Source organism: Channa argus, chromosome 23, assembly GCF_033026475.1.
Source record: "Channa argus isolate prfri chromosome 23, Channa argus male v1.0, whole genome shotgun sequence".
Lineage (NCBI taxonomy): Eukaryota > Metazoa > Chordata > Actinopteri > Anabantiformes > Channidae > Channa > Channa argus.
Window position 1 is genome coordinate 352,932 of NC_090219.1, and position 27,021 is coordinate 379,952.

Below are 27,021 nucleotides of genomic sequence, written 5' to 3' on the forward strand. Positions count from 1 at the left end.
TTGCAGGATTCCTCTTCGAAAAAACCTTGGCTTGTGTGGAAAATATTACTTGAGTGGCCTTAATATTTTTCCTTTATTTGTATTAATAACTTAGTGTCATATGTAAAATGTGTTACTATAGCTTAAGACAGAATACTAATAATATAATATAATAATATAGAGTGACTGAAGTATTGTGCAAGCAACAGTAAAGCTGAATAAGGCAAGTGTGTATGTGTAGGGTGAAGAATGTATGGGAGTTGTTTTACAGATACTAAAAGCAGGAAGAAGCTGAAAATAGGAACAAACTTCAAAGGCTGCAACAGGCCAAATAAGGAAGAAACTGCCAGAAGAGCCACACCCAGAAGGGACAGCTGCAGCGGCAATAAAACAGACTATATAAGATTGGGTCAAGTCTGACAGGCTGATGTCAGACTTCGTGCCCTGGACACTCTTTGTGTTGTGGCTAGGGAGAAAATCTGACCCAGAGCTTATATTTTCACATCTGCTTCTATTTGTTACTTATTGATTTTTATATAACCTGGTTTGATAAATAGTAAATACATTTCTGGATTTGAGAAACAAGGTGGTGTCCTTCGCCTCTATTTTGAACACGCTACACTTGTTACAAAGTGGTTACAAAACACAGTGGAGATGTGGAAACATGATGTTTTAACATTGGTTTGCTGGCAATAACAATTGTTTGCATATTTTTCTAAGGTCATGCCATCAAGTGCCAAGATCTGTATATTATGTGTCATAACAAAAACTAGAAAGAAAACAGACCTGCTAGAATTGTCTTGTATAATTAAGATAATCTGAGATGATGGGCAGGGTCAGTTGCAATGTGACCTGCTTTTATTTAAGCGCCTTGTGTGTGGTGTGGTTTTTTGTGCCAGATACTGAAGAGCCATACTCTATACACTTATATGGGGTCTATGGTGTCCCACATCCAGTGGCATCTACCCTGGGATGAATGAGGTGTACACCAGTCTGGGAGATATGACTAATGCCATAAAGATCCTCTGGACCTAGGTAACCTGTAGCAGCGGTAGCAAGTAAATTTACTTGATTACAATTACAATTTTGAGGTACTTATACGTGCAATTTTTGCTTCTCGACTACATTTCAGGAAGACTACCAGATTTAGATTACCCAACATTATAAAGTCAATAGTTCTAGTGATATTTTTTAATATAAGTGTTTAATATAAAAACTATAGTTTTATAATATTATGAACTAGTTTAAAAATATTATGAATGATAAATAAATATATAATAATTGTGCTGCCACTCATAAGAAGGGAATGGGTTGTTTATCTTTGTCTTATCTGGCTTATCTGTCTTATCTGGCTTACCGTAGTTGACGAAGTTCTAAAGATTAGTTCAACAGTCAACATACAATTTTTCTATCTAACTTTTTAATCAGTCCCTAAAGAACATATGTCGAAAGTCTGTTAGGTTTAACTATAAAACTTTACGATGCTAATTGCAGTAGCATGTCTATGGGATTTTCTATGTATGTTATATTCCGGCTAATTTCGAGTTAACGTTAAGTGCTAAGTGCACTTTTGTTATATGTTTTGATTTGTAACCAGCCTACTTTGTTTCTCAAACTTTTGAAACTCAAAAACTACACGCTGGGTGTTTACTGAAGGGACCTGTTAGCTATCTGTCAAGCTAGAAGCACCTCTCCACACTAGTGAGGACAGAATAATAATATTTTTACTAGCCTAGACTAGAATGTGCAACTGTGGCACAGGGAGGTAGATCGGTCCGTATATTGTGTAGATCGGATACAATCTCAATCCAGCAGTTGTTGGTTTGATCGCTGGCTCCTCCGGTCACATGTCGAAGTCTCGTTGAGCAAGACACTTAACCCCAACTTAGTTGCTCCAGACAAGTGTTGTCCAGCTGCTTAGCAGTGAGTGTGTGTGTGATTGGGTGAATGAGAAGCAGTATACGCGCTTTGAGTGCCAATAGGTAGAAAAGGACTAAATATGCAGACCATTTACCATTTACTTTTAGCTGTAAGGTGGCAGCACTAACCACTCATGCTGCCCCAGTTATAAATATAAACACTTGATGGCCACTTTATTAGGTATGGAGTTGTACTGGGGTGCATTATATTAAGAAATGATTCTAATGTTTTGGACAACCTATTAAAATTGAATGAGGGGGCTGACATTGTTGTTTGTTCATTTTAGTTCATACATGTATGGGCCTCAGTATATGTTAGAAATTACATATACTGAAGTCAGTTGTACTAATAAAATAATCCACATTGCTTTTTTCAGTATCATTGTCAAAGTGAAAAAGCTTCCCTGCTTTCCCTGCTTTCCACACTCTCATAATAGAAATCTTTAGTAGGTATGACACTAAAAATATACTAATCATATAGCCCAATGAATATACATGACAGGACCTCCCAGAGTTGCAACCTGATAGTCATCTATTTGACTCCGATTTAGCCTTTAAATGAACTGATCTAATCATACTTTTGCCACACAAACATTATTTTCTAAATTTTATAAATATTTGCTCAAAGTAAAAGTAGACAAGTAAATGAAGCAGTATTTTTCTGTGTGTACAGAAGCCAAGAACAACCATGGATGCAAATATCTTATTTTTAGTTCATTTTCCCATGAGTATGAGATAAGGTTTCTGGAAATTTCTTCGGATTTTAGCTTCTGTAGGTCACACCTGATATTCAAAGTTGGTATAATAAATATGTGATTTTGCAATGTTTTAACAATGAGTATGTTTGATTTTCACATGATCAACAAATAGTAAAATATCAATATGTGATTGTGTTAAATAATGAAATAAACCACTCCCCTGATCACTTTCTCTCTTTCTCCCTCCCCCTCTCTCTCCCTCCCTTCCCAAGTGCCAGTGCCAACTAGGGCACCTTTCATCTAGTTTTGTTTTCTGAAATCTCTTATTCTGAACTCTGGGAACACGTCCAAAACATTCAATCCAATAGATTATTTATGTTCTGCCCCTCACTAACAGTCCATGCTCGGTTTGCTTATCCTTGAGCTACATACACGATTTCTTTTAGAACAAGAAGAGTGGTCACCATTGTTTCAATGCACTCCCACACAACAACACATTCTCTGAGATCAACTTATACACATATATATCCATGAGTATGTGTATATATATTTATGTATTTAATTTCAATAAAACTTTATTTTATTTTGTATTTAATAATTTATTTTTTCCTCCCTTTTCTAATTTTGTATATTTGTGTTTTAAATTTTTATCCATTTGTTAATGACTGCTACTTTTATTATCACTGTCTACTTTAATTTCGAGTGTGAACGTGTGATTCACGTTGAGGGGCGTATGGGTTTTGTTAGTTTTTTGGTAGGTTTTTCTATTAAGTTTTTATACTGTACTTTGCACAAATTGTCTTTCAAAGCGACGATAAACACATAAAAAAATCGTGCTGAAATTGCTGTATATCCCAGTAGTGTAGCCACTAACCACTGATCCAAATTAACCACTACTTTGTACATATCAAGAGCCAGGAAGCACATGAGGAGAAACACCAACCAACACCTCGCACCCTGGAAAAAACCTCTTCCAGCTTCTCCGCTCTGGGGGTGCTACTGAGCTCTGTCTGCTAATGCCACCACACAGCAGAACAGTTTCTTTCCTTAGGCCATCAAACTCATTAACAATTGACCTCATACTTACTGTTCTATTGCTGCAATCCATGCTGTGATTTACAGAATAAAAATACAAATACTTAACCACTACATCCCCACCCAATGACTAAAGGCACACTCATACTGCAGTTAACAGTTAATTGGAAAATTAAATATATTTAATGTTGAACCTGAGTAAAATCACATTTTATTACTGAAATGATAAGACACGAATTTTCTCAACAGCAGCTGAGACATATATTTTGGATTATCGCAAGAAACTGAACTTGGTTTTCCTGAGATTCAAATTTATTCTATGAAATTTCGCAATGCCCAGTAGGTGGTAGCAGCCACGTAGCTCAGATTTAAAAAAAAAAAACATGAGAAAATGTGTTCTCACGGAAATGTTATGCCTGTTAGTGGGAAGGCTTGAAAAACAGACACCATATAGGAAGAATGAATGTACAGACCTGAACTTCTGAGTGATTAAAAAGAGCAAAACAGAACAGTGAATTGCTGTTAATATTAAACACAAAACCGTCAAAGGTCTCAAATGAATCTCACAGAGCGAATACAGTGTAACTTGTAAAATCCTGTTTGACACTGGAGCCCGACCCCGTTTCCTCATAATAAACAACACTCAACAACACGTGTTCCCTTAACACTTAATAATCCAGAGATTTACAGGTGAATTAGCTGCTGTCAGGTAATGCTGTCCACTTTAGGTAGAGCTGTGCCACTTTGGAATAGACAAAACACCAAATGATGTACGTATTATTACCACACAAAATGCACTTTATGTGTATGCATAGCACAATTAAAAATTTACTTTGATTCGTATTGCGAATTTCGTAGTATTAAAGCGTGTGTTGACGTTGCCCGGAGTTGAATGGTACTTCCTCAATGTTGCTAGAAGGTGGAGACGCTTCTGTGGTAGAAATAAAAAGCAGAGAACAGCTCGACTTCACTCACTATTCTACATCTAGCATCAGAACGGTTCTGCTCAATTCATTCTATACCAGGGGATAATCCTGTGCAAAGTCGGTTTGGGACGGCACATCGGGGCAGCCTGTCTACGTCTTGATTAGCGCCATTAACCATTATCCCGTCTGTCGAGCTACTAACACTGATAATTTGTGTCTCTGTTTTCAATGGCCACAAAGTGCAGTGAAGAGGCTATTCTGAACTTTCTCAAGGACAGAGGAGGCAGAGTGAAAAACGCGGATTTAATTGAACATTTTAAGGCCGTATTTCCAGAGGAACCAGAGAAAAAGGCAGCTGTCCGAAAGTTATTCAAACAGTACGTAGACAACATAGCTTTTGTTAAAGCTGAGAGTGAAGTTAAATATGTCTGTCTGAAGAAAAAGTTCTGTCGTTCCCTAAAGGTGCATCATAGGTGCATTGTTTTAAATGACGAAAAAGACATTTACCGTCCGCCTGTAGGTTCACGGAACAGACAGGTGAGTGACGCACAGCTGGACCCAGTTTGTCAACAACAAACATTACCTTGCTCAGGTTACGAAAATGACAGTAATGTGTTAGTTACGAGTAATTTCCCTACTACCAACAAAGACAACTATAGAGGTAAGGGTTATGAGTTTGTTTGTGAAGAAGAAGATGTGGACAGCAGCTCGACTGAGATGGGAAACACAGAAAGCATTTGGTCAGACAAGAAATTCCCCAAGAAGGAGCAGCCAGGAAAAGAACCTGACATACCAGAAAATTCAGTGATAAAAGTGTTGCCTCTCCCTGCACAGGGATCTGTGTTCACTCTGCTTGGGCCTGTACAGACTGGTAGTACAAGACAGGCAGACACAGCTCCTGCTGGACTCAGTCCCACATACAGACATGTTGAGACTAGAGCAGAGCGGAATCGTGTGGTGACCAGGACACAGACATATAAAGGACGCCAGAGCACACAACTAGACAAGGATAATCTGAAAGATGAGGCACAGTTTGATATGAACAGCCAGTTACCTTCACCTGGCAGTGAAGATAAAATCACCACTAAATGCAGACACTTTCTCCAGGCTACGATTAACACTTTCCCCAAGGTCAGGCAGAGCATGGTGCTGCAAAACTCAGTTTCCCGACATGACAGTGACTCAGCCTCACTAGTATCTTCCAGTCTGGATGATGACAGGGCCTCTGTCACCCTGGACCCTCTTGAACATGAGTGGATGATGTGTGCTTCAGATGGGGAGTGGGGAAAGATGCACCGCCTCCTCACTACAGAGCCCACCCTCATCCTGAGGAAAGACTTTATCACTGGGTTCACCTGTCTGCACTGGGCTGCCAAACAAGGTAAGCCTGAGCTTATGGCACTGATTCTAAACTTTGCTAAGCAGCACAACATTCCCATAAGTGTGGATGTGCGATCGAACACTGGCTACACACCCCTGCACATAGCTGTTATGCACAACCACATCGAAGTAGTGAAACTCCTGGTGGGAGCCTACAATGCTGACGTAGAGATCAGAGACTACAGTGGGAGAAAGGCCTGCCAGTATCTCACTAACAGTGTTAGCATGGACGTACGGGACATCATAGGAGCATATGAGCAGCCTGATTCACAGAACACAGACCACAGGAAAGGAGGCCGCTGGAGGCTTTCCAAGGTTCTCCAGACTAATCTGAAGCCCTTCATGCTACTTAGTACAAGTGACTGTGATGCTGTGGAAACCGACGACCATCCCAGTGAGAAACCCCTCAGGAGGCAATCTTCTCTCAGTAGGATGAAGCCCAAAATGCAGAAGCTTCGGATGAGGACATCACAGATTGTCCATAGCACATCATTCCATGACACAGAGGAGATGAATGGATCCAGGAAAGCCTCATTTAAGTCCAGACCCAAGACACAATTCTTTGGTAGAGACAAGCAATGACATAGAAAGTAGGTAGTGAATTGAGAAGCAGTGTAAAGCGCTTTTTAAAAAACTTTTTAAACTTTTTTTTTTCAGTGTGTTTAATTTATTTTTCAGAATTTGTATAGTAAAAATGTGATTTTGCTTTGCTTCCACAGTGAATATAGAATATTTAAAGATGTGCATGATTGTCTTCACTCCACAAGTTAGATTTGTACACAATAATGGCAGAATATGAAAAATGACGCACTTGTAAGATAACTTAAAAAACATGGTAAAACATTACATTACTGCCTGCAAATTACCCTGTATTTACAAGGTCCTTTTTTGTAATAATGCTGAAGTAATTTAAATTGTTACCAAAAAGATTTCCATATGGTTTCTTAATGTGATTCTATATCATATGTGATGCATAAATACATCCACACTCATGTCAGAAGTTGACTATGAGGACCACTGCTCACATCTTCATACATGATGTGTTAAAATGTTTACAAGAATATTATCAGATTATCAGGTTTTTAAAAAACCCAGATATTTCCATTGGCATTTGCCTGCTGGCTTTCATGTCATTACCTTTGAGTTGTAACAATAAATGCAACTTTTTAATCGTTTACTGTGCATCCTTTCTTTTCATCACTTTTGTGTATATCTATCTACAGTATATGCCTTTTTTTATTTTTGTCTTTGACGTTTAATTTTTTTCATTTAAACATAAGCTGCATTTAGACTTGTTAGCATATTTTATGTATACAAATACTAAACAGCATGCACTAAGGCACTTTCAATGGACAATATATCTCAGACTTTTTAGGACTGATCACCTCATTAAATGCAGATTGTACAGTGTATTATTATTAAATGTTTTAATATATTAATATCTTACTTTTTAGATATAGTGTATTATTATGCGTAACATACACAAAATCTATATCTATTTTAAGGTTCATCATCTGCCTACAGCAGAGCAGTATAGCAACAGATGTAACACTTTAAATTTTTTAAGAAAGAAGGGATTTCCTGTGATGTGAATTATGACCCCTCTACAAAAAAACTAAAGTACAATGTGCAGCTGTAACACCAATTATATAACTAAACATACTATGGCGCTGCCACAGCTGGAAGAACATAAGCTCATCCTCTCCAACTGGGCCACTAACATCCAGGCGGCCATACAGCACTGGGATCAACTGTTGATCCTGATGTTATACCATTGATACTTTTGAGTGTTTATATCAAAGCAGAATCAACCTGCCTGTTTAATTATATTATGCAACAAGGTGTATGATGTGTCATGCAAGCTAGTCTGTCTAATCTTAAAAGATCTTGCAGAGACCTTACAAAAATGTCACCCCTTTATTTGTGTCGTTACAAATTTTAAAGTAGAGTAAAAATGCTTTAATAAGACCAGTCTCATCACCTTTTGCTATAAAACTCTAGAATATTGTGCCATCCTAAACTGCCACCACAAAGAAATAAATGAGCTACACCATATACAGTGAAGTGCTGAGGAAAATGAACCACATAAAACAACTCTACTTGATCAACAATCTTTTAATAGAAATTTGAATATCATATTAAAATGTATCTAGATATGATGGGGACATGTTTCAAATGCATGAAGCACACCATCAATGAGCTCATCAACTTGCTCCTTTGTTTCCTAACTATGAAAATTTAAATCGAATTAGTTAACCTAACCAAAGGAATAAAATATCAAACTGAGCAACTCAAACTTGTTTGAGTTTTAATCCATCCAACGTGTAGTTATTTTTATTAAACTTTTGGTTAGTCGATGTGGCTGTCAAATCAGAACAGGCTTGATGCAGCCACAGATTGAAATGGGACTTGATCAGATTACATTTTTATGAAAACAGTGCCATTATTTTTTCATGCAACTGTAAAATATTATATAGGCTACTTGGTTCTAAATGTAGATGTTCAAAATACAGTAGTTCCAGACGGTTTCTCAAAAAACAGCAGACTTTGTGTAAATTAAGTCAGTTACTGATTTTACATACTCCCACATTACATTAAATTTTAAAAACTGGAAGCAAACGGGGACACTGTAATAGTCTATGAAAAAAATAATACCTACTCAGTTGTAGACTAAGCATTGATAAGGTATTTTGTTTAGACTTTCTGACTCATCTGTCAGCTATGACAAAGTCAAAAGATAGATCAAAGGCAGGAAAGTAATTCTAAGGCCAGGCTTAGAGCCACTAGATAGTTTAATGTTTTCAAAGCATCCAAAAAAAAGGATGTCATGTTTTTTTTAACATTTGTGTTGGCTTTTTCCAAGCTGCAACATCAAATATGGATACAGTTGTGGGCAGTCAATAAATGTGAATGTCAGTCTTGACTCCCTGGAACTATCCCGTTACAATGTGTCGAGTATTGCAATCTGTCAGGACTCCTGAAGGCCCACAAGTTCACAGCTCTTCTTCCACAACTTGGCTTGTAGTTCGGAGTTGTAGGAAACGTCAAGTGACTGCGTCTTCTGGCCATTGTACAGGTAACAGCCCCCTACTCCTTCCATTTCAGAGGCAGCTGCAGTGTAGATGGCTGTAGATGCTCCCTCTGCTGGAGTCTGAGATGGACATACATGAATGGATTGTCAGCAGGTTGTGTTTAAAGATGGAATGGCTTTAGTTACTATATTTTGTATTGCACATTTTACCCAAGCAGACCTTTTACTTTTACTGATAGCATCACTATTTAAACCACTATTTGTAAGTGTTTCTATCTGCATGTTGAAGTTCCTATTTGGATTTAGCAAAATCCCTTACTTGCACGAATGTCGTTGCTTGTTACAACTTGATGAAAACCAATAGCTCATGAGGAGCTATTGGTTCAGAAGATTTGATCAGCAGATTTGATCAAAACAATAACTGATGTTTCTAAATGTTTAATGCTGCAGTGGCATAAAACTGTTTCCACACACACACAAAACCTTTTAATCACTGAACTAAAGTTTAGCAGTGTTAGTAAACACATTAGAGAGTTGTACCCTGACAGAAAATGAAGATAACGATATTTAAAACACATCTTGGGACAGGAGACTGGGGATTTCGTTCCTGATCAGGGCGTCTCCAATATTCACTGTGGGCCCTTAGGCTGGCACCTAGGTAGCACCTGCCTACCTCATTACTAATGACTGGGCGGCTGTAGTTCCGGAGGTAGAGAAGATTGTGTCTCAGTAGGTAGAGCAGTCATCCACCGGTACAAGTGTTGTTAATTTAAAACATGTCTTGTCTATAAGGAGCAGTTTCCTCACTCAGAAGAATTTTGGAGGCCAGGATCAAGGTTAACATGTAGAAGAAGTTAGCCAATTTGGGAATTGCAGAAAAGTTTGATGAATGCCAAGACTCTTAGTAACATGAGACCCAACAAGGCTGTAGACTGAAAAATACCGGAAAAGCATATGTGAGAAGGAAGAATGACGTAACAACAATGGTGTCTAGTGGACCTGAGAGCAGTCCACAGCAACCTGCCTGATAAAAATCCAGTAACCATCAAAATTGCAGACATGAGAAATGGTCTCTAGAATTAGAAGCTGGATAGTTCCAGGCCCAGGCATGATCCATGGCTACTGGCTAAAAAAGAAAACTTCACTCCCTGAGCAGCTGGCAGCATGAAAACAATGAATGGATGGAACCCAACCTGGGCAAAAACATTACAATTGTAAGAATGTCCCCCAAAAAAGCCTCTGCAGTCAGTGAAGTCAATGGAGTTCAGAAGTAAGAAGTAGATACATTTTTTAATGTAGCAACTCTTAGCCTTCAGCTGCCTACTAACCAATTTTTAGGTTTGAGATTAGGTATGATTAGATTTAGGTATGATTTGGGTCATGAACTAAACCTTTCTTCCTCAACATTTGGCATTTCCATAACTTTGGTAGGTCTTGGTCAAATCAGTCCATCTAACTTTGCATTGAGAACCACAAATTATCATGTTAAAAAACACAGAAGTCTGTATTATACTTATTTGAAGGATCAAAAAACTCTGAATGAAAACGAAGTAATGATAAAAATGTACCCTGAACAGTATCTTAGCCACTGGTTTCTTCAGTGCTTGTGCAAGGCTCCACAGGTTATTGTACAATGCTGTGTCCACCATCCCGGGGTCCACGGCATTGACAGTCAACGGGAAGCCCCCAGCTGTCAGTTGCTCTTGCAGGTAGTAGGTAAACAGAACTAGAGCCAGTTTGCTTTGGGAGTAGGCCCCATGGGAACTGTAGCACAGCCTTGAGACAGAAAAAGGAGTAAAGTGTGAATATTAACATAGACAGCTCTTTGTCAGTGTCAAAACTAGAACAGCTGGTTGTGATTTAAAACTCTAAGCTTGAAGGCTGGCATCAAGGGTAGGCATATTGACTCATTATATCTAACAGTAGTATATCTAACAGTAGCTGATATTTTGTATGCACTGAAAAATATATTTTACAAACAATTATCCTTGGAGAATGTCATCACTGAGAACATGTTCAATCATTCTGCCTTAGCAAAAAAAGTTTAAATAAGTAATTTAAAACCCATTATTGTCAGGACAGTCATATCAAAAATAAATATATGCAAACTTACAATTGCAACTATACCATCTTCATTCTAGCATTTTACAGTCAGATTAATGACTGGGGCTTTTTATGCTGAAATTGTTAGGGAGTCATTACACATGTTATAAACCGATCTTTCTGTTCTTTAACCGCTGCAGCGTGGTTGTTTCTCTAAATCTGGACTTGCTACACTTGGTTATTTTGAAATTTGATAGATTTGTACAGATTTGAAAGTATTGTACATGTATGAAGGGGTTTCTGTTCTACAAATATACAGTCACAACAAAAACTAATGGCACCTCTTTGCAATTTCCTAGTTTTTTTACGTAAATTGGTCAAGAAATGTAATCTGATCTTCAAAGTCACAAATATCAACTAACACATTTAGACAATATGTCTAAATGTTTCTTAATTAGTGACATCAATAGCCTATTGTTGCCGTTACTTATTCCACTATTACTTTGTATGTTCAATGGGCGTGTTCAATAAGGACATAAAGGATCATGACCATGTATGTTTTATCAGCTTAGAAATATAGTTTTTTGGCCCGTCTGACTGGTGTTGTATTCTTGTCATTTATTGTGCCCGTTTTTGTCGCAGTTTGAACCCCATTGTAGATTGCATGGTGCACAGATGGAAACAAAAAAATGAGAGACACATTCAAATTAGACAGAATAAAAATGGTTGTTGATAGTTTGGTTAAAATATGTGTTTTAGGCTCAGAACCACGTCCTTTATTGGAGTAACATTACTCAACTATTCTTTCAAGATTTATTAAACTAAATATTTACAAAATCTTGATGTCTTTCCATTTATTTCCTCTCTTTACTTTTCACTTATCATAACCAATCAAGGATGCTGACAGCCTACCCTTAGCTTTGTTTAAAAGAGAGTTTTTCTTATCCACTGTTGCCTATTGCTTGCTTAGGAGGGGATTTGTTAGTTTTTCTCTATTATTTTTAATATTTCTTTTTTACTATCTCTATTTTGTAAGGTACCAACCTTACTATTTAACGCTTAAATTAAATTAGCCAGTAAGTCACTAAGTGTAGTTACACTTAGTGAGTCACTGGTTGACATTCATAACAACACTTACCTCTTGTTTAAGTCGTCCATGTCCAGGACTCCTGCGTAGTGTGTAGCTGAGGACGTGTTGACAATTCTGGAGCAGCAGCCCAGTCGTCCTGATCTCTTTAATAAATCCAGCAGCAGGTTGGTTAACAGGAAGTGGCCTAGGTAGTTTAGACCAAAGTGGAACTCAAACCCATCTTCTGTCTGTCCCTCAGGAACCAGCATGGTCCCGGCTAAATGCCAGAAATACCAAGAATGAAAATGACACAACGTTTTAGAGTTTAAACTGTTTGGCTTACATCCCTTTGCAAAAAAGACACTAGTATGCAATTTCAACCATTTTAAATGACACAGCCCACCGTTGTTAACCAAAACATGGAGGGGTAGACCTCTGTCTGTAAATGTCTGAACAAACTGTCGCACAGATTTCAGTGAGGTCAGGTCCATGAAGACAAACTCAGCTGTGAACAGAAAAATCATGTTAGCAAAGAATTTCTAACTCCAGGATAGAATGGCACACAAAATCTGAACTAAATGGACATGCTAGTCTGACCACTTTAAAGGGTAGTTTGATGGGAACTTCACTCAGAAGATTATATGTAAAGTTGGCTTCCTTGCACAATTATCCCTAGAATAGGGATAGAGAATAGAAATTCTCTATCATGCATTATTAAAAAAGTTGGTCACAACATGTCAGACTACATTTTTCTGCATTCTAAAGAATCTGCTGTGTCTAGTGTATTTCGAATGGTCTAAATGTATCACCTCTCTAAGATAAAGGATCAAACTAAAACTACAAAAAGCATTCCAAAAATGAAAATGTACCGTGAATGCTTCAGCGCTAAAAGGATTTTCCTCACTATGAGTGGCAGAAGGCTTTAACTCACACAGTGATATATGTTATGTGAAGAAATTCCAAAAAATGAAGTCAAGTTACAAGCAGCCTTCATCTGGGTGTGCTCAGAAAATCCTGAAACCCTCTCACAATAGCTTTTAATAGTGGAGTTGGGTGGCACATGTCTGTGCTTTTGGGCAAATCCTTAAAAAAACATAAGGCTCATCAAAATGAGAAGCAAATTTGTTTGACAATTTTCTCCACCGTTTTATTGTAGAATTTATCTGAGAAAGCTGAAAACTTAGAGCAGAAGAGAAAAAAACAAGAAAATGTGATGTCATCTGGAGGAGAGCAGAAATTTCCAAAAACTGCATGAAACTAAAACTGCAATTATTCAAAACTGTAAAAGATTTTAAAAGTGGAATAGAAGGCCAATAGTTGAACAGCTGATCAGTAGAATGGCACAGATTTGTCAGGCAGTTTTTTATTGAAGTAAGTTTACTTGCAAATTTGAGTTTACTGTTATTCTGTGCTCAAATATGCTTAAAACTGTATAGTATATTTTTTGTGTTTTGTGATCAACATTTAATTAATGAATAATTTAAGTCTTAAACTCTTAAATCCAGTCTTATTTTTTGGTAACTGCATGCTTATGACTTGTCTGAACTAGTTGCTTGAGCACCCAATTGAAGGGTTTGTACTTTGATAAACAAGAAACTTTAGCTTTTGGGTGTATTAGGGTGATGTCAGAGACACTTCTTTTGCTGTGAAATTACTGAACTCTAAAGAAGGCCAATAGCGCCTAGAGCGCTACTAGTGTTAAAACTTATTTGTTGTGACATCAAAGAGCTCTCTCCTAACCATAATGCATTTTAACAGATAAAGTGCTGGAGAAGAGAATGGCTCAACAGTTGGCTCAGGTTTGCACGTATAAAACTTGGATCACGTGTTAGCAAAAGACTGGCTAGTGTGGTGGTAACCCACAAACCAGCAGGACAGACATCTAACTAGTTTTCAGCTGTGACCACACACATTTCAAAACAAGGATCTCTTCTGTGTATGACATACCCTGGGGAGATGTGAGATCCCAGTGACAATTGTCGTACCATTAATGAAAAAGAGACAAGGGATTGAATAAACAGCAAAAAGAGACAAAATAAAGTCTTTCAAGAAAAGACCAAAACCATTCAGCTTCCACTTGAATAGGTTAAAAGTCAAGCAGCAGGATTCAGAGGATGACAACAAAATTATCAAGGAGTTCTTGACAACAGACACCATCTTCTATATGAAAAGTCTGTAAATTCCATCTTCTGATGCTACTGATAAAAAGTCCTGCTCCTGTAGCTGAATGCTACATAAAAGTTGCACCTTAATTGGCATGACATTATAAACCTTTCTAAAATTTGTAAGACTTAGGGATTTTTTTCCCAAGGGGAGAGTACAGTACATACAGTGCCACATCTGTTCTAAGAGAAAAGCAGCAAAACATGTCTGTAAACTTTTAAGAATTTCCTTTCAATGAAAGGAATCAATCTTCTTGTCGGGGGATGTTATTCTTGCTCACTGGAATATCCTTTCGTGAAAACACCTCCTTTAGCTCTATAAAGTTATTTGAGTTCAGGTGGCCTACCTCCAACTCTGTCACCATAGTACTGGTCAGAACTTTGCTTTCTTCCATGGTTGTAAGAAGGCTAACCCTTTTCCCACGTAGATTCAGCTCATCAAGAAGTTTATCTGTGCAAAACGTAGCTGTGCTGCCGGTATCCAAGAATGCATACGAAGTGATTACTTTGTTGCCCTTTCTTGCCTTCACTACTCTGAAGGGAATTATGGCAAGGATGCCCTCAGCGCCCTCAAACCTGTCATCAAAGTTTTGATTACGTCTGCTGTTCACAAATCCACTGCCGGTTTGTCACCACCCACAGACGGCCTCTCCTTGATCTTCACGTGCAGCAAAGTAGGGTGCATCCCTGAGCAGAACTCACAGTTTACCTCCTAATAACAGCGCCTGCTCACATGCCCTGGTTTAAGGCATCTGAAGCATAAGCCTTCCTTCCTGAGAAACACCATCTTATACTTGCAAGAAGAATTCTCTAGCCTTTTACAGTGCTCAAATGTATGCCCCTCATGGCAAAAAAGACAAGAGTCAGGTTAGGTTTGATGGTACCGGAAGGCCCTGTCATACTAAAACCAGGCTCTATACTTGCATCCCTTTGAGTAGTAACTTGCTTTTCAGTAGTGTTAAAACTTTTTTTTAACAAACGTATCTGAAGGTGTAGGTGTTCTTTAGGTTTTTCTACTAAGTCCCCGTAGCAAGGATGCAGTGATTTCTCTGATACATCTGCAAACTTAGCCCTACGGTTGTGGTTTTCATCCAGGTCATAAGCCACATCCCTCCACTTCTCTCTCAACTTATATGGAAGCTTGGAAATAATCGTCCGTATTTTGGTTGTAGTATTAAGCTCTGCCATACATTCCAATTCTACCATACAATTGGTTAGGAAAAGAGCGAACGAATAGAGCGCTGCACCATCTTCAGCCTTAATTGTCTGCCAATTTAAGGCCTTATTCATGTAGGCTACTGATATCTTATATTAATTCCCAAAATGCTTCTTTAAAAGCTCCCTGGCCCTGTGATATCCTTAGCTTGGTTCCATATAAAAGCAACTTTGCACCACCTCCCTAGGTTGTCCACTTGTGTACTGCGCTAAAAAGTAGAGCCGATCACTGTCATTCCCAGTTTGACTCTCCACCCAGTGTTTGAATGCTTTGATGAAGAGACCATAGTCTAGAGGATCTCCAGTAAAGGTAGGGACCATTTGAGGAGGTTGAGCATAAGACCTGGGATGTTTATCCGGCATTTCAGTAAAATCATTTTTGACACTTAGTATCCCTAAACGAAACATGTTGAGCCTTTGATACCGGAAACTGGCTTGCTTGGAAGTCGTAGCAGCAAGCCTCAGCCTTTACACTGTATCCAGCAACAAAACACCCGCTAACAGTTTTATCTCGTTTCCTCACACTGTACAGCTGCATTAATGGCAACTGTTACTTTATCCTTAGCATATGTTGTCTGTGCCTGACTAAGATTGACGTTGTCATTGTTGACGTTTGAACCACATGAGGCAACAAGGCCTGCATGTTTCTTTTTGATCTGGCTTCTGGTGTTAGAAGCTGCGTGAGCGGAGCTTGCTCTTTTTTTCACTAGCAGTTTCATCAAACAAGTTTCTCAGAGTATGTCTGAACTCACAGGACTCAAAACTCACAGAACTCAGTAAGAAACTGTGTAAGAAACTGTGTAAGAAACCTCTACAGCAGGGGTGGCCAACCAGTCAGACTAAGAGCCACATTTTTTACTGTGATACCGCAAAGAGCCACATCATGGGCACACATGAACATCACCCCCTCCCTTCCTCACACACACACACAGACCTCTGCTCAGCCAGATTTATTGTAAAAGTCACAGACCAACATGATAATGACAGAAATTGACTCCTACAGTACTAAGACCACAGGCCAGTCATTTTCAACAATGAACATTGTTTGCACTGTCTCACACACACAAACTCTAAGTTCAACCAAGCCCACAAACAAAAAAAATAATAATTCAGATTAGCATGTTTCTTTTACTATGCATGTTGCTTAGTGGGACTTCTGGCATTCCTTGCCTTGCACCAGGTCAGGCAGCATTTTTAACTTACCCTGCAGGGTCAGGTTCAGTCTGTCCAAGTGACACAGGATGTCGACCAAAAAAGGCAGATCCATAATCCACTTGAGGTCCAAGAGCTTGGGATAGTCCTTGCCTTTCTCTTTCATGAACAGTTTCACGGCATCCAAAAGCTCAAAGAAGCGAGAGAGTACCCGGCCTTTTGACAGCCACCTCACAGTGCAGTGCAGCGGCAGGTCACCTGGTCCAGCTCAGCGATGAGATTCTTGAATTGCCTGTGGTTAAGTGCATGTGTGTGTGGATGTAGTTTACGATTTCCATCACAGGCTTCATGACATTTTCTAAACTCAATGATTTAGACATGAGTTGCTCCCCGTGGATGATGCAGTGGAAATTCCAAAACTCGGGAAATGTTTGGTCGGCTTTGCACAGCCCCACAAGCCCGTTCACAGATCCGATCATGGCTCGCGCTCCATCCGTGGCTATTGCAGTTAGTTTGGGCAGATTTGCTTTCGTAAATGCAGCCATCATTGTTTCTTTCACACCTATGCCACGGGTTCTGTCTTTTAACGGTACAATATCAAGGAGTTTTTCTTTGATCAAACAATTGTTTGACACAGAGTGTGTAAATATTGCCAACTGAGTCTTGTCACGTATGTCACAACTCTCATCCAATGCGATACTAAAATACTCACAAGGTCATAGTGCAACTGGGATTCAATAGCCGTGTTAATGTCCGATATTCTGTGTTCAACAGTGTGGCGGGACAGTTGAATGTCTGATACCATTCGTTTTAGTTTGTCGTTTTCAGGAGACAAGATTTCAACAATGTCACTGAGGCATTTTTTAACGAACTCCCCCTCATTGTATGGCTTTTTAGCCCGCGCAATGTTCCAAGCCAGTGGATACGATGCAATCGTTATGGTCTCTGAGTGCTTCGTGAATTTTTGGAAAAACTGTATCTGCTTTTCTGCCTGACTTTTCAAACTTGTTCTTGCGAAGTTCAGTCCCTTTTGGAAATTCCTGGTCGATGTTAGCATGGAGTGAGCTGAAGTGGCGCTGAAGATTTGAAGCTTTGAAATGCGCTAATGACGCCTGACAGATAAGGCAGAATGCTTATTACATTCAACAAAAAAATATAAACTCTCCCACTCTGTTAAAAACATCCTGTGTTCATCTTCATATTTTCGTTTTGCTGTGCATTTTTTCCTGCCATTTTGAGAGCAAACTTGACAAAAATTGTTCACTCAAATGATCCTGCCCCTACTGGGAAACTTTGCGGTATTTTCATCTCACGCACATGCGCGTTTGATGAAAATACCGTATTGAACTCAAGCAAAGCGAACACGCACAAAAAAAAACAAAAAAAAAAAACACGAACACAAACTTTGATATGAACGCAAGAGCCACATGAAACCAGGCAAAGAGCCGCATGCGGCTCGGTAACTGCGGGTTGGCCAGGCCTGCTCTACAGCTACACACAGAACCTTTTCTTCTGCCTTGTTGCGGTCCACACCTTTCTTGTAGTCAGAGTTCCTCTGCTCTAGTTACCGTGTCACGTCTGCACCCTTCAGTAGCTAAGCTGAACTCTCTTGCTGTCTTGTAATCAGTTCCTCTGCTTCAGTTACTGTCACGTCTACACCCTTCAGTAGCTGAGCTAAACAGCCTCTTTCTTTAACAAACCCTTAGCATTGCATTGTTTCGTTGACCACTGGTCATCAAACTTAAAGATAAACTACAAGGCAACCATCAAAGGCAAACTATCAAAGCCATATGATGTCACTGATGACATCATCAGTACGCAGACCCATCACAAACACATATTACATAAACAATTACATTACACACACAGGTAAACATTACATAACACAAATAACTAAACTAACCCCCTTGGTTGGCTCATACAAGGTGCAACACAGTTGCCTATTCAATCATCGGTAAAAGACATATAGTGGTTGTAAGTTGATTACATACAGTACAAACAGGTGCGAGCCACACCAGTAAATCTTCATTTATTTATATTTCTATATATACTTATATATTATTATACCTATTTCTTTATCTTTTAACTAAAAACTGTATGTAATTCAAAGAGCACTTTGAATGTTCTTTTTGTTTCCTTTAGCAACATATGGTTACAGTAATTTTACTACTTTTTAGTTATACTGTTTTATAAAAGAAACAGTTAAAAATTACCTAAAAGATGTGACCAAATAGAGAGAGGTGAAAACAAAAGGATAATTACCTTTACCCTCTATGCCTTCTTCATCAATCTTCCTGACAGCTGCTGTGCCCTCTTCCCTCTCATTCCCAGCTGAAGATGGTGGAGATCAGAGGAGCTTGGTGGGGAGTTGGTTCACACAATGTGGTCCACACAATATGAACCAACTCAAAATTAAGTTACTGTATTGAAGTCCAATCTCAGAATTTAGATTATATATTTATAGATGGAGAAGTACACTCAAAGCTTCACGGTGTGATTACAATCCACTTATCAGCAATGCAGATTTGTAAGTTGAAATTCTAAGAAGTCCTCAAAGCAGGGCAGAACAAATTATTGCAAATCTTAAGCAGCAGTTTATCCTGCTGGCCATCCGTGATTTGAGCTGGTGAATTTTTTTTTTGAAAGTTTTCACTTTGTCATTAATTTTGGTATTATTGATTGAAGGCTGATGGAGACTCTTGCATTTGTTTTTATTTCTGACAGAAATATACAGCTCAGTAAATGTCCAAAAAGTAAAATGGTTTCAATATTCTCAACATGACTGTGTATACTGTTATCTTACTGTTTACACTGCCACAGACAGAACTTCTTACTGAGTAAATGCAGGTGGTTGAACAGTAGCCTACCTATAATAACATGCATGCCAAGGCTTGCCAGGTGTCTCGCTGTCTCAAAACCCATTCCTCTGGTACCCCCCGTCACAATGGCAACCCTTCCATTTTGCTTGGGTAAGGCTGTGTGGAGAGGAGAGGGCACCACATAAGAACATTACACAGTTTCATTTTTAGTCTTTATCTATTGATAAAGACTGAAAATTTAGTATTATTATATTATTATTTACGCCTCTACACAGTATCCTTAGAGCGGTCACCCTCCTAAAACGCCCAAATAACTATAGACTGTTTCCCCTACTAAATTAAATAAACCAAAAATGAACAAAAGTGGAGGTAATAATAATAACCTAATAAGACTACTCCTCCTCAGATCTCTCTCATTAGACAGGAATCTACGTGGACTATGATGTCTGTAGCAAGAGTTGGGAGTAGATGGAGGAAAATCTGGATGTAGTGAGAGAGGACATGAAGTTAGTTGGTGTGAGAGAAGAGGATGCAGAGGACAGGGTTAGATGGAGGCAGATGATTCACTGTGGTGTCCCCTGAAAGAGTGAAAATAAGATTCACTGACATCACACACGCACACTCACACACCGAGGGGGGAGCTGCTATTGCAACTTGCCTACACTCATCGGGACCAAATAAGTTGGGGTTCAGTGTCTTGCTCAAGGACACTAAAATGTGACCGGAGATATACCTCCTGCACCTGAGCAAGTGGCGTCCCACTAATTTAGAAGATTCATGCTTGGCCTGGAAAAAACTGTTTAATAATAAATAAAAAAGCCCTCTATAACCATAACCAACAGCATATTATTCATCCTTAGTAGAGAAAAACAAGAACAACCTCTGGTTTCTTTTCAGCACTGTAGCTTAGCTGACCAAGAGCCAGACCCTTTACCAATAGACCATTGGTGCAAACTGCTTCCCCCAGGAGGATGAATCAAATGTGAGGAAAGAATTTAATTGTAACATGTATGTATGTGCTATATGTGCTCAATGACAATAAACGCTCTTCTTCTAAAAGAAGAGGGGATGTTACACAATGATAAATGGCTTTCTTCCAACTTTTTTGAGATGTGTTGCTGCCACCAAATTCAAAATGAGCTAATTTTCCATGAAATGGTAAAATAGCTCAGTTTCAACATCAAATATTTTTTTATGTTCTATTGTGAATAAAATATGGGTTGAATCAGTGCATTCTGTTTTTATTTACGTTGACACATCCCCCCAACTTTTTTGCAAATGGGGTTGTAAAATGAGAGAAAGTTTTTATCAAAAAACAATCACATTTCTTAGTTTAAACATTAATTTTGTTGTCTTTGTACTATTTATAATGAACTACAGTTTTTAGAGGACTTGCATATCATTTCAAACTTACAAAGTTTCGCAAACTTTCTGAATATGGAGTTTATGGAGATAACATGCTACTACACAACATTTCAACAAACAATACAGTGGAACTCCAATCAGTTCAGCTCTCCAATCATTTGTGGAGTGATTCATCCTTTCAATTTTAAGAGTCAGTTTACAAAAAATATAACCCAGGTTATAATTATAATAATCAGAAGTCATAACATCAACTAATCTGAAAAGTTAACTTTACTTTCTCTGAAGAGTAAAGCATTTTAACTCTCTTTAACTTTAACTGTTACTACAATATACTGGGAGGTTCTTACAAAATACAGTCCAAATTAAAAAAACAAACAATAAAAATAATAATTGAGCCTCTAAAAAAAGTAAATTAAAAATGCACCAAAAATAAATTAAATTGGACAGAGTATGTTTATGGTGAGGACACTGATAGATATAATACTACTAATTCTAGTGATTATCACTAGAATTATTAGTTTGTCACATATTTGTTTGGTTCAATAACATAACATCATATAGAACATAATATAGCCGATTCTGTGATTGTGTTGATTACAGTAAACAACATTTTATGGTTAGACTGTGACAAACAATGTAACAACTATACCAAATGAGAGAAAAAACATTGTAGTTTAAATGTCATTGTTTAACTCACAGACTGATACAATCTGGACAGGTCATCAGTCTAATAGAGCCAACACAGAGAAACATAGACTTTTAGCTGTAAGGAAGCAGTGCTAACCACTCTACCACAGTGCTCCCGTAATTTTTTTATTGTTATTTTATTATTATTATTTTTTTTATTATTACTAGTGTGATTGCTGACAGCAACAACAGTATAATAGTGAAAACAAAACAAAAATGGTTCCAACTGTAATATGTTAAGCATGGTTTGGAGAGCTGTGCTATTACTTTGTGTGCTGACAGCTAATGTACTGTAATTGTTATGAATATTAATATGATTTTTTTAATGGAAAGTCTATGGAAGTGATGTTTAAACTGCATAATCTAAAAAACTACACATTGTAGCATGATGATACTTTGTGTACAGCTACCCCATCATGATGTTACACGTGTGCTCTCTAGCGCCACCATATGGCCAGTTATGAGCATTCATAAGAGCGTTTTTAGACATGCTACTACTTCTACATGCTGACAGCTAGAAACATGGTTTCAATTATAAGATGTTAACTACAGTTAGGAGAGATGAGCTATTGCTCTGTGGGCTGACAGTTGGTAATTGTAATGAATATTGATATGAATATTTGTATGATTTTTCTTTTTGCATTGCCATCAATGACAGCAAACTTCACAGTTATATTTTGAAAACTACACGTGATATTGTTATGAAACTTTGTGTATAGCTGCCTCATGATGATGTTTACGTGTTACAGTATGGGCTCTCTAGCGCCACCCTGTGGCCAATTAGAAACTCATTTTGTAACTTCTAAAAACAAATTATTTTTTTTTTGTTTTCACTTCTATATTGTAACAATGGATTTATTCATACCACGCGGGCCACACAGCGGCCGTTCGCAGAACTGCAACTTTTTCAGTCTTTTTTTTTAAGCTAATGCAGTGACCGATTTGAATGAAACTTCACATACGTGCAGGACACTATCCTGAACACACGTGTCTGATTTCACATCTGTTCTCACTGGGGGCGCAATGGTGGGGGCTTATATTTTTGTCATGATATCTTCAGAACTTCATTAGTGTTGAGAGGGCAAGATGGAAACAGTTGATTCCTTTGGACAGGCTGCCATCTGCTGGAAAGTTTGTGAATAGCAATTGAAAACTAAATTGTTTCACGTGCTATCACTTCTAAATAGTTCAATATCTCAAAAACTACTCATGGTAACATGAGGAAACTTTGTGGACAGCTGCCACATGATGAAATGCTTCACATGTTACAGTATTGCCTCTATAGCTCAGCTGGACATACCGCAAATAATTTTTATTGTTTTGTTCGAGTGCTGTCACGTCTACAATGTTTGGAGCTGCAGATTTGGCGATGGCAACAGCAGTTGCAACAGCTGGGTTTCACACACGCATTTTCTGTAGGAAATGCCCATTGTAGTTATTTTTATGTATTGTTTTAAGTTTTGTTTTAAAGTGTTTTTGTTATTGTTTGACTATGTACAGCACTTTGGTTAGCTGTGTTTGTGTTAAAGTGCTCTATAAATAAATTTGAGTTAAGCAAAACATTAAATTTGTAAATGTAGCTTGCATATCTTATTTTACCATGATATGCAATAGTGCAATAGTTAATTTACAGTTCATCATGTTTCAGAATTATTACAAGTATAAAAACAGTTGGAAGGCCTCTATTGTCCGAGGTAAATAAATGCACACCATGACAACAGGTCCTGGAATGTAGGTGGAGAGAGGGCAGTTAAATGGTAAATGGTCTGCACTTATATAGCGCTTTTCTACCTATTGGCACTCAAAGCGCTTTACACTGCTTCTTATATACCCATTCACACTGACAATCACACACACATTCATACACCGATGGGGGAGCTGCTATGCAGCTGGCCAACACTCACCGAGAGCAACTAAGTTGGGGTTCAGTGTCTTGCTCAACCATTTGTGTCTTGTGTCAAGCACACTTCGACATGTGACCGGAGGAGCCGGGGATTGAACCAACAACTGTGAGATTGGTGGACAACCGCTCCACCTTCCTGCGCCACAGTCGCCACATGACTAACACACCCAAAGCCCATACGCAGAGAAAATTTAGACAATTTAAATAATTAACAATGTTACTGATGGTGCTTCTTGATTTAATGAATCAAAAAGCAGCCAGTCCTGCAATGATTTAAGTTAATCGTGATAAACAGAGCTCCACTTTTCTCTCTCTCTCTAACCTCTGTTCTGATGCAAATCAAGACACTCTGGCAGCACCAGCTACTGCTACTACTTGATGCTGACAAACAATGAATTTTTTTAATTTACTAGAAGACATGAGGGACCCCAGGGCTAGTGGGGGATCTACAGTAAGTATAAATCTTTGTGGTAAATGAACACAAGAGGGTGCTTCACACATTATGAGAAATAAGATTTTTCAGAATTAAGGAAAAATAATCCATTCTGTTTTTTGATTCAGCACAGTGATTAAAACTATAAAAGAACAGCCTTTTTTATACAACGACTGCGTGGTGAATATGATGAAATCTGAGTTTTACTAGAACAACACTAGCACGCTTTAAGTCAAATTTTTGGCTAATAATTAAATAAATGTGAAATGCAATTTCACATTTTGCAGAATTTATTTTTGCAGCAGCAGCAGTTCCTTGCATTCCTGCTGTTATATATATATATATATATATATATATATATATATATATATATATATATATAATTATTATATATATATAATTTGTTTAGAAGTTCGTAAAAGTAGGATTTGGAAAATGACAAAAAATATCCTTTAACCACACATTCACTCAAGAGGATGAACAAGATCACTGTTTTCTTCCCAAATATTGTCCAATCATCCTCATTTGGTTTAGATTTATAGTAGCTCCATGAGTTCTCATACAAAAAGATCTGTTGATCTACTAGAGCTGGATGTATCTGACCCCTCTTCCCACAAAGAACAGCCCCTGAGAAACTGAACGGCCTGTGACAAGGTACACTTGTGGCAGGAAAACACCAATACTTCTGCAGCACCTTAGGGAGTGTGGGAAACAAGGCAGCATGACTTGACTACCACAGTAAAGGGTCTTCATTTAGACCTAGAACCCTCTGTGACTTGTAATTGCTCAGCTCCTCTACCACCTGAGCTTGCTGTTCTTCCTGTGTCTGGTGTGCATCAGACTGGCAAAATATGGCAACAAAAGTGTTGTCTTGAGTTGCGCTGGTGACTAAAGTCTCTTGTAGAGGTGTCTTTTTTTTCTTGTAGGATCCTCATTATACACCTTAGCATGCACAAATATAACTTCCTGCAACTGCAAATGTATGTACATTGGAATTTCTTAGGAATATTGTAAGCTAAAGTTAGTGATAACACATTGTGTATTCTATGCCCCATTACAAATAAAGTAGAGGTAACCAATAAGCAATACTTTTTCTGTAAAGCTTATTTTTCATCAGCATAAATGATATAAAATGAATGTTTGTTTCTTAAAAAATAAGGCTGGAATAAGCTTGGTAAATTAATTATAGGTGATGCGAGAAACTACTATGGCAACATGTTTGCGTAAATGAAGAGTTATAAGGGTCACTGGAAAAAATTTCCACTCAGTTTTAAAAGAGTGTCTATTAAATCAGACATATGACATTTTGATAAAAGGAAAAAAGGAAACTTGCGTTATAAAGTTATTACCTGATCTGTATTTGCTGTTAAATCTTTTAGATGTTAGAGAGCTACAGTACATTGCAACATTGCTCTACGGTATTGTATTCAGATACAGTTTTAAAGTTTTTTGTGTTTTTTTTTTTAACATCAGAGGTGAGATAACAGGGTACAACACCTGACTATATGGCATTTATAGTAAGCAACACTGAAGTCAAAACTTAAAATTAAGATAAAGGATATAAAGAACTGAATTTTGCTTCATATATCATAAGCCTTCTTTGACACTGTGCAGAATGTGTCCATGCAAGAATTTAGGAAATCCCCTTACCACATTCTGTTAGATTTTTAATCATTTAAATCCATTTCACCATCTCAAGAAACAATAAGCCCCTTGTCTTCATGCTTGAACAATTTGTCACACTACAATCACATGAGTTCACACAGATCTTCCTCTTGGTTTAAACATCAATGAAATATTCATAAAAGACACGCTGTTCACTCCAGTGTAAGTGTGTAAAATATTTTTAAAGATGTAGTTATTAGAGGTAGCTATTCCAACTGGCCATTGCTTTCAGCCTTTTAAAAGAAATCATGTGAGATTTTAATGCATGTCATGGTTCTCAGTAGATGGGCTTCAGTTGTCAGCTTATTTCAACAAACTAAAGTCAGCAGTTTAAGCATTGTTATAGCTACAAATGACAGACAGAGCAGTAATCAGAACACATGTAATTGATTTTCATTGTAAAACCAGCTGTATTACTGTCAAACTTTGAAAGCCACGATCATGCAATACTCAGAAAAGCTACATTGTAGTCCAAAGGTCACAGGCTTCTAGTTTAGTGCAGGTCTACATTGGGTCGTTCTGAAAAACATAACCATAAACCATAAAGCTCAATGTCAATCTATTTAATTTTTTAACATTATTTCTATGGGGCAGGTCGACCGATGAACACTGAATATTAACGTTATTAGTCGCAGTAGCTGGCTCATGAGACCCGTTTGTTGTGAGACAGACTGAGCTCGCCTTCGTTATCTAACTTAACGTCAGTATTCATTCTGATGAATTTGCCTACGTCTCTTTCGTTTGTTGAACTTGTTAAGTTGTCTAAAGCGTTTCTTTCCTATACAGTCGGATTTTTCAGACCTGCAATCAAGTTGATCTGTCTTTATTGTGTTGTTAGATCATGATATTGATCTGCATCGCATTAACCATATTTTAACATACGTCGAACAGACTGGAAGAATATAGCGTTAAAAAGGGTTTATGTTCTCTAAATTATTTTGTCCATAAACAAGAAAGCATTAGCCGAAATATATTTTCCTCACGGGATCTGGCATTTTAACAACACATCTTGTGGACAATGAGACATTATAAGTATTAACTATATACATAAGCAGACTTTAACCAGTATAGGCAAAATAAATAAAGCTGACCTGGTAGCGTAAAAGATCTGTTGAACATCTGATAAAGCAGAACTTTCGCTCCGCATAAATACAGTCTGACAAGAGGTACCAACACCGTCTGCAACCAGAGCCACATTGTTGTGGTTCTGATAGAACAGCTTCCCGAGTTACACTGTGCACCTACTTAATGAATCCGTGTTGGAGTCTGCACCGGATAAGCCGCATTGGTTCCCGCCCTCAATACAATTTTGTGAAAATATGGAACGATGGCGTCTTTGTTTGTTTGTTTGGTTTGTTTGTTTTTTATTTGTTTGTATCCATTATATACCATCAGTTTTGGAGATGGTATGCATGCAATTATGTGCAGTGTTTCACCTACCAATAAACATCTCTCTGTACGAACGCTGGTTTCTTCGCCATGTATACCATGTGCATAACAAAAAGCTTTAAATAGTAATAAGTGACTGAGTGAGTGAGAG

At 37.9% G+C, this 27,021-nt stretch overlaps 3 protein-coding genes across 24 annotated transcripts in view; 2 read left to right on the forward strand and 1 right to left on the reverse strand.

The window, feature by feature from the left end:
• cd99 (CD99 molecule) overlaps nucleotides 1-27,021 on the forward strand; it is a 180,197-nt gene that overhangs the window by 134,896 nt on the left and 18,280 nt on the right. The gene's annotated exons all lie outside the window — the stretch shown is intronic.
• On the forward strand, nucleotides 4,306-7,112 carry LOC137108519 (ankyrin repeat domain-containing protein SOWAHC-like). The gene has a single exon (XM_067493212.1). The coding sequence runs from the start codon at nucleotides 4,786-4,788 to the stop codon at nucleotides 6,517-6,519; it is 1,734 nt and encodes a 577-aa protein (XP_067349313.1). The 5' UTR covers nucleotides 4,306-4,785; the 3' UTR covers nucleotides 6,520-7,112.
• dhrsx (dehydrogenase/reductase (SDR family) X-linked) lies at nucleotides 8,037-26,734 on the reverse strand. Of its 8 annotated transcripts, XM_067493216.1 has the most exons (9): nucleotides 26,573-26,713; nucleotides 25,899-26,000; nucleotides 19,812-19,908; nucleotides 19,477-19,584; nucleotides 18,872-18,940; nucleotides 12,484-12,585; nucleotides 12,150-12,357; nucleotides 10,537-10,744; nucleotides 8,037-9,088 (listed from the first exon to the last, which is right to left on the reverse strand). In XM_067493216.1, exons 4-9 carry the CDS (start codon nucleotides 19,529-19,531, stop codon nucleotides 8,906-8,908), a joined length of 825 nt encoding a protein of 274 aa, XP_067349317.1. In that variant the 5' UTR covers nucleotides 19,532-19,584; nucleotides 19,812-19,908; nucleotides 25,899-26,000; nucleotides 26,573-26,713; the 3' UTR covers nucleotides 8,037-8,905. The 8 variants fall into 8 exon arrangements, with proteins under 8 accessions (XP_067349317.1, XP_067349318.1, XP_067349314.1 ...); XM_067493217.1 differs by lacking the exon at nucleotides 25,899-26,000 and having other exon boundaries at nucleotides 26,573-26,708; XM_067493213.1 differs by lacking the exons at nucleotides 19,812-19,908; nucleotides 25,899-26,000 and having other exon boundaries at nucleotides 26,573-26,734.

Bases quoted from the DNA above. Each gene is read 5' to 3' on its own strand.
- dhrsx (XM_067493213.1), bottom strand. From the start codon at position 26,678: ATGTGGCTCTGGTTGCAGACGGTGTTGGTACCTCTTGTCAGACTGTAT. The intron at 19,585-26,572 runs GTCAGCTTTATT...CTCTCCACACAG, and splicing joins CAGATCTTTTACGCTACCAG to CCTTACCCAAGCAAAATGGA. The intron at 10,745-12,149 runs GTAAGTGTTGTT...TTCTGTCTCAAG, and splicing joins ATGGACGACTTAAACAAGAG to GCTGTGCTACAGTTCCCATG.
- LOC137108519 (XM_067493212.1), top strand. From the start codon at position 4,786: ATGGCCACAAAGTGCAGTGAAGAGGCTATTCTGAACTTTCTCAAGGAC.